The sequence below is a fragment of the Athene cunicularia genome (genome assembly GCF_003259725.1).
Source record: "Athene cunicularia isolate RWA chromosome 4 unlocalized genomic scaffold, athCun1 chr4_part3, whole genome shotgun sequence".
NCBI classification, from domain to species: domain Eukaryota; kingdom Metazoa; phylum Chordata; class Aves; order Strigiformes; family Strigidae; genus Athene; species Athene cunicularia.
The window spans coordinates 12,601,135-12,618,203 of record NW_020799100.1 but is presented as its reverse complement, the minus strand read 5'-3'; the positions used below and the strand labels follow the sequence as shown (position 1 = coordinate 12,618,203).

Genomic DNA, 17,069 nt, shown 5'->3' with positions numbered 1-17,069 from the left:
ATAAGAGACAGGGCCTGCCTTGCTACGAGGAGCTGCGGCCGGCTCTGCCCGCCTCACGCCGCCCCGCCGGGCCTGCGGTGTTGTACCCCGTGGGGATTCGCCTCTCCCTGCCCTGGGGGTGAAGGCAGCAGATCTGGGGTACCAGCTGAACGGCAGGTTGGATAGAGGTTGTAAACATCCTGGTGAGGGACGGCTGCGCTTCTCACGTGTGTCCAGGGCAGCGTAACCCACGTTTGTGGGAAGATCTTCACCCACAAACTGCCTTGGGAAAGGTGTGGAAGGAGCCTGAAGGGCTGAGGCTCAACCGCAGCATCGTTGGGCACATCTGCAGCGCTGCTGGGCTGCTTGTGGGAGCGTCCAGTGCTGGGGGTGAGGAGGAGATGCTTCCACAGCCACATCCAAAAGCCTTTCCTCAAGGTCTAACTCCAAACCCAAACGCTCTGTCTGTAGGGTGTTACCAACCTACAGGACCTTAATGCGAGTCAACTTAAAGCTGCTATCTATTTTTGTTCCTTTGCATTTTGAACATTGAGCTAAACATTGAGCTGCATTCACAAGCTTTTCCCCTGATAAAAGACAACTGTTAACATACTTATTTTCAAATAAGCACTAAGATTCTTCAGTGGCTTGATTATGGGAACCGGAAGAGTGCTGGATAATTCTCAAGTCAAATGTTACAAGAATTGATAATGCTGGGGGAAAAAATCATGTCCTTTAAAGCAAGTATTTAAGAAGCATCTGAGCTGGCCTTATTATATCTCCTTCCACAGAGTTGGCAATTAAATTATCAGTGAAAAATAAGAAGATGAGAAGATACGTTTCTTGTGAAAATCTTTTATGACCGCAAAGTCAACAAGTCAGCATTTACAAAAATAATCTGCAGCGTACACACCCTGGGAGGATATTGCGTTGACCTCTGTCCCATAAAAATCTAAGCTAAACATAAAAGGAAAGTCATCTTGATAATAGTTCATTTTTTACCAACTCTTATCAAAGAGACTTTTTTTTTTTCCTGCCTAATGCCAATAGAACACAGGAGAGAAGGAAAGGGAAAGCTGCTTTCCCTGCTTGGAGTTGACTTTCTTTGCCCTAGGAAAGCGTAGAAAGCTTCTCCATCCTCTAGTGGATTTAGTCACCAGGTGCCTCTGAGGGGTCAGAAAGGCCCCTACAGCTGTAAAAGGTGGGGGAGTCCCATACTTCCCTATGGGAAAGGGAAACAGTTGTCCCCTGCTGATTTTAATCACCCGGTTTCTTCTTTATCTTTGGCAAGTCTGCCCTGACCACACACACCAGCCAACTCGGGGACAAGCAGTGTTGCTCTCGGTGCTTCCTCGGGCAGGCCAGCATGTGTGTGGCAGTGCAGAGGCGGGTTAAAATCTGCTTTTTCAATTTCCCTGACATTGCTGAACACCTGTGGCCTTATCTGGATCCTTATGTAGCCTTTGCCTTTTCCCCCACAGTATCTAAGCACCCGCACACCCTCAGATTACAACAGGTACAGGTTGGAAGGGTTTGTTCACGCGCCCTAACCTTTCCTTGCACCTGCATCTCTGCAATCACAGCTTAACAGAGCCCCAAGGTCACCTGCTTAGAAGAAACTGTAAGTCAGGACTTGTTAAAACCTGGCTTGTGAAACCTTCTGACAGTGTTGGCAGTTGCATCTCAGTTTGCCAGACCTGGAACCAGGGATGAGAAGGCTTCATCAGAGCTTAGGGGTGGCCTGGGTAAGTCAGGCGTCCCACAGGTTTCTTTCAGATCTAGAACAGTAAAAAGTCCTCTGAAAGGAGTCAGGGAGACAATGTTCCTCCTAAATGTCATCCCAGCACTGCTTTTGTCAAGTTTTTCCTTAATCTCTTGGTGAATTTGCCATTTTTCTCCCCTCAGGTCCTGCCCAAACAGTGGCAGAGAGGGGTATGAGCAAAACCACTTCTGTCCTGGGGCTCTGCTTCCTTTGCTGCTCAGGAGCTTTACCAGAGATCTTCCTTAAGCAGCCCTGCTTTGGTGTCTTGTTTGCCATGGAAGGTGTCTCTCTTAATCATTATCTTTCAACTTCCAAGAACAGCTTTGAAATTCATACCAGATCAGCTGCTATGTACTTGGCATGAGCTCCCCGCATCCCCGCTAATCACGCTGTATACCAGCACTGCCCCAGATAGCAGCTAGTGCTGTTTCTCGTTAGGTCAAACTGGTGAGCTTTCTGGGAGCTGAGCCAAAAGAACAGCTACCATAGTTCATGGTAGCCCAGTGGAGCTTCATTTCCATGGAAAATGGAAAAAGTGGGATAGAAGGTGCTCTAGAAATAAAGCACTAAGATATGGATGCCTAAGGTTAAAACGATTAAGACTGCTTTTCAATTACCAGAACCAACCACACAAGCAAACACCACCCCATACGCATACTAAGAAGCCAGTTAATTCCAATCTGATTAAAAACCAAGCAGCCAAGAGCAAGGATGTTGGAAATACGCAACGAAGCTCACACATCCAAACCTGTCCCACCACTTTATTCTAAGGTACACCAGCTGGTTAGAAGAAAAACATGATTCAGGGTCTTATGCTCCTGGAATTTATGCCTGTCATTATCCTCAGTTGTTTCATTATTACCAAAGGCTTAAAAACCCTCAAGAGATTAGCAGGAATATACGGAAAGTTGAAGCAGTTCTGCTCACTGTATGTATGCATGTTGTAACCACTAATTGGCCAGGAAATCATGAAACAGGCTCAGCAGCAGAGCTTGGGGCTGGTGGGAAGCAGAGACGTATGCCGATCGACAATGTTCTGGTTGCTTTCACTGAGCTCACCAAAGCTGTTCTGGATCTTCTCTCCAGTGCAGAAAAAATACCTTTTGGGAAATCAAAAGAAGGCAAAGAGCCTATCAGCACAATTCTTTCCTTTGCAAAATGAGTCATTTAAAACTTACCCTTAAAATAAAGCTTCAGAAGAAAACTGGATTTTGTGTAGAACAGTGCTGGGGTGGGGGAAGAGGGAAGGGACATTCAAAGGTTCAGATTTAAACACAACAACTCAGATGCTTAATTCCCAGCTGATCCCCCAAAAACCCCCTAAGTTTAAAGGCGTTTCCTCTGAGCCTGCTCTTAACTAGATCTGCCACTGAGGGATGCTGTGCTCTGCGTTTCCATGAGCTGACTTCTTGCGAGCTTGCCCAGAGCCAGGCCAGAGCTATATGGCTGTTGAGTACCCGTGTTGTAACACCCCGGGTTTGGAGAGAAAGGTCTCTGACGTTGCCTTGCCTTGCTCTCAGGCAGCAATCGCAGGCCCTGGCATTGCACAGGAAGGCACTCGGAGGTCCCAGGTGCACACAGAAAGGCAGCCAAGGCTTGTGGGCTGCACAGAATGGCACTCGGAGGCTCCTTGGATGCACAGAGGGGCACCCGCAGGTCCCTGGGGCACTCACTTAACCAGTTTCTGCAGCCCCTGGTGAGAGCAGGATCTGGCCGGCTGCTCCCTTCACGGCTATGCATCCTCCTCTGGCTGGGCTGGGATGTCCAGGGCTGTGCTGGGTGGGACAGAGGGCTCCAAGGAAGGGGTTGGATTTTCCTTCTTGCAAAACAAGGTCTGGAAGTGAATCATCAGAGTCTGACAGGCACACGTGAGGCATTTATTGTTCCGTGTGGTGGGAGCACCCCCTTCCTTCAAATGACCCTGACTTCCCTTGGGAAATGGGGATGAAAGCGCTCTGCTCCTGGGAATCTCAGGGCCCTGGTGCCTGGGGGCAAGACCTTGCTGTGCCCAGGGTTGGGAAGAAGTCCTCTGAGGGAGCAGGTGAGGGTTGGCACAGTGCTGGGAGGCTGTTCCTTTTGCCAGATTGGATTTGTGATGCCCTCCTGAGATGTAGGACAAGAGCACTGTGCACCTTCAGAGCAGTGAAATATCCTTCCTGGAGCTGTGGCCACACTTGGGGAAAACAACTAAAAAAGCCTGTTTAAAAGCCCTGCAGGAAGAAATGTCACCCGGAGCCTCCCAGGGCCAGTAGTGAGGATGAGACCTGGGGCAGAGGAGAGAGGCAGCTGCCTGCCCTCTCCAGGGAGCATGGAGAAAAGTTCGTCAAGGTTATTCAGGTGCTTTGAAAGCAAACGTGTTTGATTAGCACTTTTGACACAACAGAGAAAGTGCACAGGGAAGCAGGGTTCTTTTCTCCACTTGCATTGCAGCCTCTTGTGGGGAAGGAGTCACTGACAGTGTTTGGAGAAAGCCTCTCTGCATTCTGGAGGCTCTGCGCCCTTGCTGGGGGCTTCCCAGCCACTCTCCCTCAAGATAGCAAATTGTGCGTATGGAGGAGGAGGAGCTACATGTCCCCAGAGGGGTTACTGGGGATGAAGCCTCTGGAAAGGTCAGTCCAGAGCTGTTTCTTCTGTCTGAGCTCAAAACCCTCTGTTGAGCAGCTGCTGGGGGAGACTAGGATTCCCAGCTGCAGCAGTGGAGAGCATGGGTACTTGCAGAAGTGTATCAGGCAACACACTTTCACCTGACAGTTAGAAATCTCTTTGCAGATTGGGTGTGTTTGTCTAGATGTATGAATATGTGTAGATATTTAAAGATATATCTCCATTGCCCCTGTGAGCTGGGCCAAGCATCACCCAGATGGGACATATAGCTCATCAGACGTGGCGCTGGGAGCGCTGTGCTTGTGGTGGGTCAGATCTGCGGTCAGCAGTGTGACTGCAGCAGGGGCTTGGCCACGAGGTGCCTAGGCCAGCACCTGGAGCATGTGCTGTGGCCAGGGTTTGTTACCTCGTGGTGCAAGGTTGCCAATGTCTGTTCAGCCTTGCTTGAGGGATGCCAGGTCTCTTTGATGTGGCTTTTCTGTGCCATCTCCTTTTCTCAGGCTGCCCCCTGTAGCACTGGCTGTGGCTTTAGAATTAAGGAAGAAGCAGATGTTTGCTTTGTGATCAGATGTTTTATTCATGCTCTTGAGGGTATCGCTAGACTTGGGACTGCACTTCCCTGCAAGCTGCCCAATATTGGTAAATGAAATGCTGGCTCAGTCTCTTCAACCAGACCAGGGGAGACTGGCTGGGCATGGTGGGGGAACAGTTCCTGGGGAGAGGGACTGAAGCTGTTGTACTGCCTGTCTGGTGGGGCCAGGGCCAGGCTGGGTGAGCTCTGTAGCCCAGTTGCCCCAGGCTGCAGAGGAGCCTTGTGAGGAGGCATCAGGGTCACTGTGTGCCAGGAGCTGCAGCTCCATGTCAGGCGGGAGCAGAGCTGTTTCACCTCTTCCTGTCCCCCGGGGTGGCCAGGGAGCAGGGCTGGTACTCACTGGAGAAGTCTGGCTTTGGGTCCTCTGCTACTGCCAGCGAAGTTTGAGAGGACTTGGTTGTTGCTTCTGGGGTGAGCCAGGGGCAGGATGGCTTCACAGCCACCCGTGTCCTGCTGCTGACACTCTTCCCTGTGTGACCAGCCTTGGGAATATCCAGGGAGCAGAGTGGAGATACCACCACTAGCCCATTGGTTCCTCCAGTGGCACCCAGTAAGCCACAGTGTGTCAAAGCTAAACACCGATGTGGCTTTGGGGGCCTAAGCACCCCATTCCCAGAGGCGCAAGGAGGGCCTTCAGGGGATCCCATGCTGCCTGTCTGGGAACACAGCGATCCTGGGAGTGTCTGCAAGGACCCCATCAATGACACATTTGGTGGGGGGCTGTTTTCAGGGCCAATGGGCTCAGGGTGCTGCTCTGCAGAGGCAGTGGCTGGAGCGCTCTCTCCTCACGGGAAAGGCCACCCAGCTTGAACTTCATCTGTGCACTTGAACTTGATCTGTACAGGAGCACAGATAAACCTGAGCTCCAGCATGGGTCAACCTCAGGGACATCTCATGGTCCATTTGCTCCCAGAAATGGTTTGGGAAGCTGTACCCCTTTACTAAAGGTGCTGGTGTAAGCAGGTGCCCGTGCTTGCCCTGCAGTCCCCACGAGGTGGAGAAGTTTTGCCATCAACACCCTGTGCTTTACAGGGACGTTGGGAGAGCTTTCAGCAGGGCTGGCTGTCAGGTCCATCTGGGGACAGTGCAGCTGCCAGTTAGCTTTCTCCCCCCAGTCAGTGTGAGGAGGGAAGCTCCAGGCTTGGCTGGCATTGAGCCCTGGGGCTGCTGGAGCTGTGGGCACAGGGACACTGTTTCGAATTCCAGTTAGAGTGTTGGGGTTTTTTCCCCTGAGACCCTGTCTGAAGGAGCAGGGACTGGGTTTCAGCTTTGTCTCCCTCCAGGGGCTGCTGCAGAAGTGGGGGGCCAGGTCTGCTGGCTTACTCAGCTTCCGACAGCCATCACCGGGAGCTGTGCCCAGGAGGAGCTGAGCAGCAGCCGGGCACGGCAGCATGCACCGGGCTGCTTTTCTGCTTGGAAATAAAAACTGGAGCAAGCCACAACTGAGACAAGGCAATATTTGATTTATTCACTGCACTGTTTATTTCACTGCTGCTAACAGCTCTCAGAAAGAGGCATCCTCCCCTTGGCTCCCTAAGTCCTTGTCTTCTCCTGCAGCGAGCTCTTGCTGGCTACCAGGCTGTCAGGTTATCCAGCTTGCCACTCCGATGGGCCACAGCAAGTCCCCCAAACATGTGAGGATGATGTGGTTGCTGCAGGAAAAATCCTGTAATGACCCACCAGGCCAGAACGATGGGGTGTCGGCTGCCAGGCATGGCTGGTGCTCCTCCTCACAATTTGGTTGAGGCTCAGGATGGGTGGAGGTCTGCCAGGTTGTGGGGCAGGTGGCTGCTATGGGGCAAGTTGGTGGCGACTGGCATTCCCCACCTGTTGTGGGAGTTGTCTTTGGGGGGATGCTCCCCTGGGGCAAAGCTGGTGCTGCAGAGGTCTGGGTGAAATGCTGCTATGGGGCCACCATCAACAGATCCACTGGCAGAGCTGATGTGGGTTTTGCAGCCAAAGCTCTCCCACCCCAACCTCCGTCCCATCCTGACTGCAGAAGGGCTGGGCCAAACCAAGTCTTGCGTGGCATGGCTACCGGTTGGATTGTCCTCCTGGGTAGGGCTGGAGCTGCTGGCAGCGAGGGGATGGCTTCTCGCTGGAGCAGAGCTGTGGGATGGAGAAGATGCGTGTTTTCAGGCTCCCTGTGCCCACTGCCATCGTAGCGATGGTGCTGAGCACCCTGGGGCCGTGTCGGTGCCACGGGAGGTCGCTCTGCCACTGCCGTTCAGCATCCTCGGGCCCTGCCCCGCAGGGCCGCAGCTGTTCCCGCTGCACGGAGCCAGAGTACACTGTGTTCACCCAGAGTCCTTGATTAAACAAAATGTTTATGCATGCCTCTGCTCCGACGAACATCTTGGCCGGCTTGCACGAAGCCTGCTCTCGGCCGTGGCTCCAGCTGCGCCAGGGCGCGAGCCCCAGTTGCCGGGAGGTTTGGGGAAGGGTCTGTGTGATGGTAACTTTAGGAGCCTGCTGGCCTTTTCTGGATGGTCCCCACTCCAGGAACCCCCACCCTCGGTCCCTGTATCCCCACCTCCACAGCAAGGGCCTTGGGCTGCTGGAGAAGGCTGCTGCCCTGCAATCCCTTTGTGCCAAGGGGAGCTGCTGGCCCCTTTGAGATGCTGGGGAGTGGGGGGGGGGGCACGCTTTGCTTCTTTACCGCGGGGGGGTTGACATCCACCCCATGAACCTGCTACCCCTTCCCCACTTGAGCAGGGCTTTGGGGTACATCCTGAGATTTCAGGAACAGCTAAGAAATTTTCTGGGCTCCAGGGTGTCTCCAGCAGTCCAGAACACTGCTCCTGACTCTGAGCCTTCTCAACACCCTCCTGATGACCACCTGCTTTTCATGATCCATGGGGCAGGGTGGGACATGTCCAGCACCAGACAGGGCAATGGCAGGGCTAACACTGGTTTCCAGGGCTGGCCTGCTTGCAGCTCTGTTTCCCCTGTTCTGCTCAGCCAGCATCATCTGGGATGTGCTTGCTTCCTTCCCTGCCCGAGGGGACTGTTTGTGTCAGTTCTGCATATCTGAAGTTAACTGGGGACAGGCTGGTCCCGCTGGCCCATGTCATCTCTCAAGTAGCGTGCAGCTGTCCAGTCCCTGCCGGCACAGCAGCCCTCAGCTGGATGGGCCATTATCATATTCATGCTGTTGTTCCTCCTGATACCTCCAAACCCCTCAGAGTGAGTGGGGTAAGTCCCCTCCAAGCCATTTCCTCTATGGGGAAGGAGGGGCATGCCTTGGGCAAGGGGGGACCAGCATATTTACAACCCTGACAGGTGAAAACAAAGCCAAGGAGAGGTGTTTGGAGGTTTACAGGGAGCTCCAGATGCAGATGTTACTTGGGGATGGATACTGGGGCTGGGATCTCCTCCCTGGACCCGAGAGTTGAACAGTGCCTTGGAGACTGGCACTATGCCGTGTTTGTGTACATGCTAAGGGTGTGCTGGGAGAGTCACATGAGATGGAACATCCCAGTGTGCAGAGTTTAACAGCTTAATAACACAGCTAGGGACGGGCAGGTAAGGACACTGGAAGAAACTGGTGGGATTGGTGCTAAACTCTCGATCTTTTGGCTGGTAGTTGAGTGATGGGTACATTAGCAAGAGTAACCAGCCCTGTGTTTGACAGACCTGTGTGGTGTGGGAAGAAGCAGTCTGCAGGACTGAGATAGGACCAACAGCAAAACTCAGAGCTCGGTGCCTTGAATTCAGGAGGACAGAAAGGAGAAGAAAATGCTGGTGGTCGTCAGGTGCTGATGGCCACTTAGGTGGCCCTGCACCGGACTCCCAGCTGTGACTCACTGCCCAGGACAGGCTGCAGGATTGTTTCCCAAGAGCACGGGCTTTCAGCAGAGCTGGTTGCCCAAGCGGCTTGCATGCCCCTGCCAAGCTGTGTGCCATGGCCCTTGCGAAATGGTGTTGATAAACACTCCAGGGCATGCCAAGTCCTGCGAGACGACAGCTGATGTTCTTGGGCTTCAGGGAGTGCCTGCACGGTGAGAGGAATTTTCCACTCCTCTTCGGCAACTGTGTCTGACCCTGCTGGGAGACTGTCCCCAGCAAGGCAAAGAATTATTTGCTAGTGTCCCAGCTGCCCCTGTCTGGCCCTATAAACCCTGCCATGCAAGGGCTGTCCTAAGCACAAGTCAAGGCAAGGGGTGGTTGGGTCACCTGGGGCATGGTGGCACCCTACAGGACTGGGCTGGGATGCCACCATCCCCAAGGCATCCCAACCATCTCCATCTCACCATGGGGCTGTTCTTGTGTCCTGATGATGAACTACCTATTTACTTTCCCTTTGCAAGCATGTAGGCCAAGCTAGGGTGAGCCCTGTGCTAGTCTGGTCCCTAGTCCTGTCCCTGTCCCAGAACTTGCCTTTCAGCAATGCTGGTCCTGTTTGCATGTGTTCTGGGGGGCACTGGGTGACCCTTGCCAGGGCCCTCCAGGGTCTTGGGTCAGCTCTGCCCTGCTGTCTCTTCTGGCATATTGGAAATGTCTCAAAGACTAGCAGGCTTTTAGCGTGAAAAGGGTATGCTCCATCATATGCTGGCTGATGTATGGTAATTAGCATAATTTCACTCTCTCTGTGCTTCCTCTTTCTGTTTCTGTTTCTTTTTCTCTTTCCTTCCCTTCTTCCACTTTTTGCTGCCTCCTGGACATGCCCCTGCTGCCAGCCTGATGCCCCTGTGCCCATCCCTCTGCCACCTGGGCTGGCAGCGACAGAGCTGCAGAGACAGTGTGACACCTCTGCCTGCGGGGAGTCCTCCAGCAAAGTCCCAGTGCATGAAAGGGGCCTGTGCCCATGGCAAACACCATCATCCCATCAGCTGGGGGGGCTGTTCTCCCCATGTTCCCTGTCATTGGGGCTGAGGTCCCTGCATGGGGTGGACAAGGTGGGCAGGGAGCAAATGTGCTTTGCTGGGAAGGCACCGCTCTTGTGTCGTCTATATATAACTGTACTCGCCATGCGTTGTGGCTGTGCTGACCTAAGGACACAGGCGGATCATGGTTTTAATGTAGAGTAATTGCTATTATTACCGAGCTGGTATTATGGGGAACGAGTCAAGCTTTGGGCACACCACCTCCTCTCCCGTGCTGTGCCCACAGGGTGTCCTGTGGCTCATGTGCAGTGGAGGTGAGAGAGCATGACAAGTCGCTTCTGGCAAAGGCAGGCATGGAGGAAGACCTGGCTTCCATCAAGGGCATCTGGCAGGGCAGGAGGAGCCCTTTGTGCTCCCTTTCTTGCTGTCTTGGCTCAGACCATCCACTCCCCCTGCAAGCTAGAGCCACCGTGGGGCTGCTTCCCTCTGGATTACCCATGGCAGTGTTGGCAGAGTGGGGACAGCATCTTCCCAGTGGCCTCAGAGAGGAGGTGGTGAAGGAGGAAGGAAGATTTCCTTTGCTTCTGTACAAAAAAGACTGGTGATCCCCCAAAGCCAGATTCTCCCACCAGGTAGAAACCACTCCCAATTCACAGGTTTCCCCCAGGGCTCCCATGTGCTCGAGCGCCATCACCTAGAACTGCCTTGGCAGGGGACCAGCCTACTGCCTCCTCTGTGTCTTGCCCACAGGATGAATAAAAATGATTAATTGGGGTTTTACAGCATGGTCAAGTGATGGCTGTAGTTACAGGATCCAGCCAGTGTCACAGCTGCTCACAGCCCAGGGTTGCTCGCACCGTTTTGCACCACATTCCCCAGCACCATGTGCGATGGCTGTGCCAGCCCAGCCAGGCACTGCTATGATGGAGCAGCACCGCTGCTTACTCTGATGCTGGAGGCCCTCAGGCTCTGCCAGCCCTTCCCAAGTGCCTTAGGCTCAAAGCTGGTGGGTGCTGGATCAGGACATGGTGGGAGTCAGACCCTTGCCAAGACAGTGGCAGACACTCACTGAGGGTCCTGCCGGGAGCACTCCCTGGGAAGGGGCACATTCTGGGGTCTGATGCTGTGTAGGGAACACAGTCTTTGGATAGAGATGGGGGCAAGAGAAAGGAGGAATGTGTGTTTTGCTGACGGCAACAGATGGCTGGGAACAGGAGAAGCTGCTTTCTCTTGGTCCCAGTTCCCTGTGTCGTGGCTTGCGCACGCAGGCAGCGGCAAGGGCAGGCAGCAGGGCACTTGGTGTCTGCACCTTCTCCACTGGGGAGAGACAGAGCTTGGGCAAAAGGCACCAGAAGAGGCAGCAAGCCCCATCCTGCCCCCGGATGCTTGGGACATTGTGTTCTCTCCAAGCGATGATAAGGACAATCAATAATAAAAACAAGCAGCTGGGACGCAAGCCCGGCCTCCAGCCAGCGACCTTCAGGAGCTGGGTTACTGGAGCAAGCGCAGGCATTTTTGGCAGTGGCGAGAGCAGCGCCTCGTTGGGAGCAAGTGGAGGGTAAACACCGCTGCTGGACGCGCGCGGTGGAGCGTGCGGTGAGCGCTGCCCGAGCGTGCGGCTGGCAGCCCCACGCACACACACCCCCCCGGTGCACAGCCCTTCGCACCTCCAGGTAGCTGCCCCTGTGCAGACGCTGCTGCAGCGGCTCACACGCAGGCACACGCTGTGCACCTCGATAAAGAGTGTGGACAGTGATGAAGCTCCCACGGATGCGCAGGGGTGCGTGTGCTTGCTACCCTGCTAACTGCGCTGGCGAGCAGGCAGGCAGCGCGCTGTGCTCATGCGCACATGGGCAAGCAAGCCTCTGGAATAACCCTGAGCACTTACATAACAATTTGCATTTACAAACCACTGCACAAACATGACCCACTCACAGAGATCACAGCTGATCTCAGCAAGATCCTGATAACGCAAAAAAAAAAAAAAGCCAGTCCAGCTCCTGGACCCAGCTAGTCGGGACTGTTTGGGTCTTGTTACGTGAGAAAGTTTGCAATACCCTTGCTGAGCAGTGGCGTTGGGACTCCAGCTCTGCGTAACAGCCTGGAAAGTTCGAGCTGGCTGAGGACCGACATGGGCGTCTGTCCTGCAGCAGGTTCTGGCTCTTTTGGAGCTGCTCAGAGCTGCAGTGTAGCTCAGGGTTTTGCAGTTTTCCAAGGGAAAAAGGGCTGTGGAGTGACATATGTTACTGCTGCCTCTTCCTGCCCCAGGAGGAGAGAGTCCTGACCCAGCCCCTCTGGGATGAAATAGCCTTTTTCAGGGGGTTGCGATCAGAGGACCCCAGCCTCAGGCCAGACTCTCACTGCATGATGAAGATACAGGCTGGTTTTTTCTTTGCTGCCCAAAGAGCACTTCCTTCTGAACATGGTCACAGCAAGGGGTTTGGGATGTGCTCTTTCATCTCATGTCCTCTGTTTTTGGGACAGAGCAGCATCACCCCCATCAGTACTCTCAGTGAAGAGGCTCTGGCCATGGCACTGGTACACCACAGTCCCATGGACACTATCCCTCACACTCTTCTCTCGCACTTAGAGTCCCATGGGGGCTGTTCCTTATCCCAAGCCTGAACATGACACTGGCTGACGAGCTCTGCTGGCCCCATCCAGCTGTTCCTGCACTGCCAAAGCTACGTTTGACCCTCTCTGGGCGTCCTAAACTCTGTACATCTCCCCAGGTCATATCCCATCAGCTTCCCTCAAGCAGATGTACTTCTCTGTGCTTCCATAACCCCACCTTGCCCCGAGCTGCAGCAGGACCAGTGCAGGACCCCCAGCCCTGCTGGCATCACAGGGAGGATCTCCCTTGGTTGGGCTTTTGAGAGATAAAGGCTGTTGCTGGCACGGTTGGGAAGACGTGGGTATCACAGCTCCCTCGGGGGAAGGTCAAGTCTTGCATGCCACGGCTGTGTGTGAGAAGAGGAGCTCACTCTTGCGTGCAGAATGGGGCAGCTGGTGCTCCAAGGCACGTGATTTATCGTCCTGTTCGGGAAGCTCATCTCCTTCCCGGCACCTCCCGCCCTGCGCATCTCTCCTCTTCCTCTGGGCACGAGAAGCGAGCCACCTGCTCCAGCCTTTTGAAAGTGTCTGCAGCAAAGACCCACTGAGAAAAGCCTAAAAATAGCCTAGAAATAGTGGAGGGTTAAAAAAAAAAAGGGCTCTTTATCACTCGGCAAACAGCAGAACTAGTCGCTTCACAGCAAAAACAAGAGAGGAACTGGGAATTAAAAATAACATCCGCTTGCAGGGAGCCAGCCTGGGCCATTGAGTTCCCAGCTCTTCTGCAGGCAGCCTGCCTGTGCAGTCAGACTGTGCTCATGAGAACCGGGCTCCTGCACCGTGTCTGAACACTGCACCCTGCTGAGCTCCCATCTGGGGGAGCATGAGGACGCGGGGACCCACCCCAGTGTCAGCGGGACACTCTCCATCGCTGCGAGGACAGCTGCCCATGCCCCGGGGAGCCGTTCCCCCGTGGAGAGCAGCAGGACAGGGATTTGTCCTGATACACCAGGTACACCCGGTGCTGCTGAACAAAAGCTTGGGCTGCTGGCATGGAGAGCAGGGATGTGGCTGGGGAACACTGGGAGAAGCCATCAGAGTGAGGGGAGCTAGTCGGTGCATGTCCCCTTCCTAGGCCTGTCCCAGCCATGGGATGGCTTGCAGGCTCCTTGTGTAGCAATAACGGGAACAGCCTGTACACTGTTACGGCACCCTGAGTCTAATCTAGAGGATCTGGTGCTGCCTTGCAAGGTTTCATTGTGGGAATGGGCAGTTTTTCATAGCAACTGGGGAAGCAGCCCCTTGTAGCCCATTCATGGCCATCAGGCGTGCAGGCTTTTGGATGCCTGTGGCTTTTCCTTGGAAGGTGCTGGAGGCAATCTGAAAGCAGAGTTATATAAAAGCTTATTCACAGAGTCGGATTAGAGGATCCGGCAAATACGCAGCACATCCCAACCCTCCCGTGGTGTGCAAAGGCCAGTTCCCTGGGGTAGGGAGAAGCCTGTTTAAGGTGGCTTTGCTGGGTTCTCCCCACCACGGAGAGCGTCAAAGGCAAGTGCGCCTGTTGTCAGGAGTCTTTCCTCTGCTCGACCTCAAATGCACCTGCAGGTCCAGAGCAGCAGAGGAGGCTCCCAAGTGAGCCCAGCTGCCTTATCTAGCCCTGTATGCCATTGCTTTGCTCCTCCCAGGTTGCAGCACAGTGTGCAAAGCTGTGAATAAATACCCCGGGCTCTGCTCTTCATCCCCCAGCATGATGGCAGCTGCATCCCTAAGCAGGACTGCTATGTCTGATGTCCACACTGGGGACGTCCCCCCATGGGAAGCTCTTCCCAAGCCTGCAGGCAGCAGTCTGGGCAGCTCTGCCTTTTGCAGCCAGGACAGCCCAGAGCAATGTACATCTCGGCTTCTCTGTGGAGGAGCCTTGTAGCTGGGAGCAAGGGGACTTGAGGCTGAAGAAACGGACTCCGCAGGAGACTAACAGCTTTTAATCATGCAGGCTGGGTTTTCATTCCTGCCTTGTGCTAGTTCAGCATCTGGCCCGTTCCTCTTGTCTCCTTGCCAGGGGCTCCCGAGGAGCTGGTGGAAGTCACGAGCGAGCAGATAGCATCACGCGGTTTCTGCTGCGCTGGGCCGGGAGCACGCCAGAGCGGATGGAGGGTGCGTTGATGGCACGGGGGAATGCAAAGCAGAGCTGGAGCCTGAGTTTGTCCCCAGAGCTGAAGCCTGAACCTGCCCTCATCTCAGGCAGGTTGAAAACAAGCCTGCCCTGAGACCACATGAAAGTACATGAGCCTGTAGCTTCTTTCTTTGATCTTGCCTGTTCCCCAGTGTGCTTGGTGCAGAGTCGTTGAGGTTGCTCAGTTCCTCGGGACACCCTGTCCTAGGTGAAGGCAAACCACAGTGGCTGCCACAGACCTACCCTCACTTTTAAAACCCTGCCAGGACTTGTCCCACCCATTCCCCCCATTGCCTGAACAATCCATGGGGCTTCCTTGGTCAGCCCCCCGGGGGTCTCCCCAGGCCCTGCCCCTGGGGATGTTGGTGGGCAGCAGGGGAGGTGTGTTGCTGGAACATGGTGTCTCCAGCCCTGCATCACACTTAGGACCATGGTTTCACAGGTTGTTGTGCACCACAGGGAGGAAGAGGACTTGCAAAACTAAATCATTTTCCCAGGACTCACAGGGCTGCCTCTGGCCAGGCCACAAGCTCCCCATGCAGCTAGCAGAGCACTGTGGGGTGAGCACACTGCCTGCCCTTGTGTGCCTCCTTCCTTGGCCACTGTCCCCTTCCCTCTCTGCCTCGTGCATGGTGACTGTGGCCTGAGTCAAGGCATGATGCCCAGTCACGCTGTGACACCCCCCAGCCTCTTGCAGCTCTCTGGCCAGCACGTCACACAGCGTGACCAAAGCAGGTGAAGCTCAGGAGGGCTGTGGGAGGGTGGTCAGCCTTGCCTGTGTCCTCAGCTGGGCAAGCCCAGCCTAAACAAGTCTGCAGCATCTTCATCTCCACATCCACTTGGCTTCTGCTCCATCCCTGCTTGTCCTCTCTCATGTTCAGCTTTGCTGGCCTCCCTCTCCTTCCAGAGCAGCCATGTCACTGCTTTCCTTCCCCACCTCACCTGCTCCAGCTCCTGGATGGGGTTGCAGCACACCCTGCTCCTCACCTGCTGCTTGGTCCCAGCCTGGGGGTATTTCATCCTCAGTGGCCAGGTACTGGGAGAGGGGTCTTGGCAGACACCAGGGTGATATGCCTGTCTCCGAGTCATCAGACACAGGATCAGGCCCTCACCACAAACCTTTGAACAGGGGCAAAGCCTGTGCTAGTGTTTTCGCCTCAGCCCAACCTTGCCTTTGTCTCTGTAGTTGCTTGGAAGCTCCCAGTTGCTGCTGGGAACTGTGACCCTGTGTCACTGGTTGAGGTGCTCCAACAGCTGAAAGGAGATGTGATGCAGCCCAGTAAGGGATGTTGGTACCCAGCTGTGGAAAAATGCCCTTCCATTTGATCAAGTAGGGATGTTTCCTTTATGGGGTGGACTTTGTGCCACCTGAGATGTCAGAGCTGTGGATACCAGCCTCAGTTCAGACCTGGGTACCCAGCCTGCATGGTCAGGCAGCTCTGCTCCCAGCACTACCATCAGTTCAGGCGGGTGCAAAGGAGCAGAGCAGCCTTGGAGGGTCTCTCAGCATTCTTGTTTTCCCCTTGTGACAGAGAGCTCTATGTGCCTCATGTCCTCACCTCCTGGTGGCTGGGTAACTAGGGCACAGCACAGTGCCATGCTGGGGAGTGACACCCTCTTCAGGCTCAGTGCTGTGTGACCCTTCCTGGTCCCTGAGAGGGTGACACCCGTGCACTGCAGCACCAGCAGTACCTCCTTGCCTGCGGTAATGAGGCTGCCTGTCCCTGGGAGAGACACGGGCTGCCCAAAGGTTTTTTAGTGCCCTAAACCCACTTCCCATTGATGTCCTTTGGCAAAGCTGTGCCAGCACGCTCCCCGGCTCATGGTTCGTTGTGGCCTTGCTGTCCTCTGTTGTCTGCCCCCAGCTCACAGCAGCTACGTGTAGGGCTGATAAGGGCTGTGCAGGGGGAGGACAGGCTGCTAGGCTGCACAGCGGTGTTTAACCCTTGCTCCTTCCAGTGATGGTTGGGTACAGGGTGTAGCCCAGATGCAGCCCTGCCGCCCTGCCCATGGGGTGCCCGGGGAGCACCCCTGAGCCCCCCGCAGGGCCGAGAGCATGGCCAGGAGTTGTCAGCAGCCCCTCACCGTGGTGCCAGGCCTGGGGTGCAGGGCTGAGACCCCCTGCAAAGAAGCATTCACACTGCTCTGGTCCTTTCTCTGGCAGCAGTGAGGGCATGGGGAGAGAAAGGCAGAGTTCTGTGCAGGGCTGTGAGGACAGAAGTGCTGGAGGGGGCTTTGGTGGTGTGTTCTTGGACAAGGGCTGGGGGACACGGTGGCTGCCTTCACGCTGCCTCTCTGAGCCTGCACAGCTGGTCTGTGGTTTAAGCATCTTGCCGCTGGGCCCTGCGAGGCATTGTGGTTTGAGGCAGCAGCGTGTGGAAGTCGGAAAGAACAAACTGTTCAGCCGCCAGCCCTTCCAGCTTCTGCTTTCGAAGTTATCTAACAGCCCAAACAAACACAGAAAGCTCTGGCTCAGCCGCAGCTGGCCGGCCCAGCTCGGCAGCACAGGGCAGGCACAGCCCATCCCATTCCATTCCTGCAGCCGAGCAAGCCGTGCTGGGTCGCCGCTTGCTGCCG

At 55.0% G+C, this 17,069-nt stretch overlaps 1 protein-coding gene across 1 annotated transcript in view; it reads right to left on the bottom strand.

The window, feature by feature from the left end:
- FAAH2 (fatty acid amide hydrolase 2) overlaps nucleotides 1-2,116 on the bottom strand; it is a 10,034-nt gene extending 7,918 nt beyond the window's left edge. The window contains exon 1 of the mRNA XM_026848794.1: nucleotides 2,078-2,116. Coding sequence (XP_026704595.1) covers nucleotides 2,078-2,116 — 39 coding nt within the window. The remainder of the gene's footprint in view (nucleotides 1-2,077) is intronic.
- Nucleotides 2,117-17,069: the final 14,953 nt, after the last annotated feature.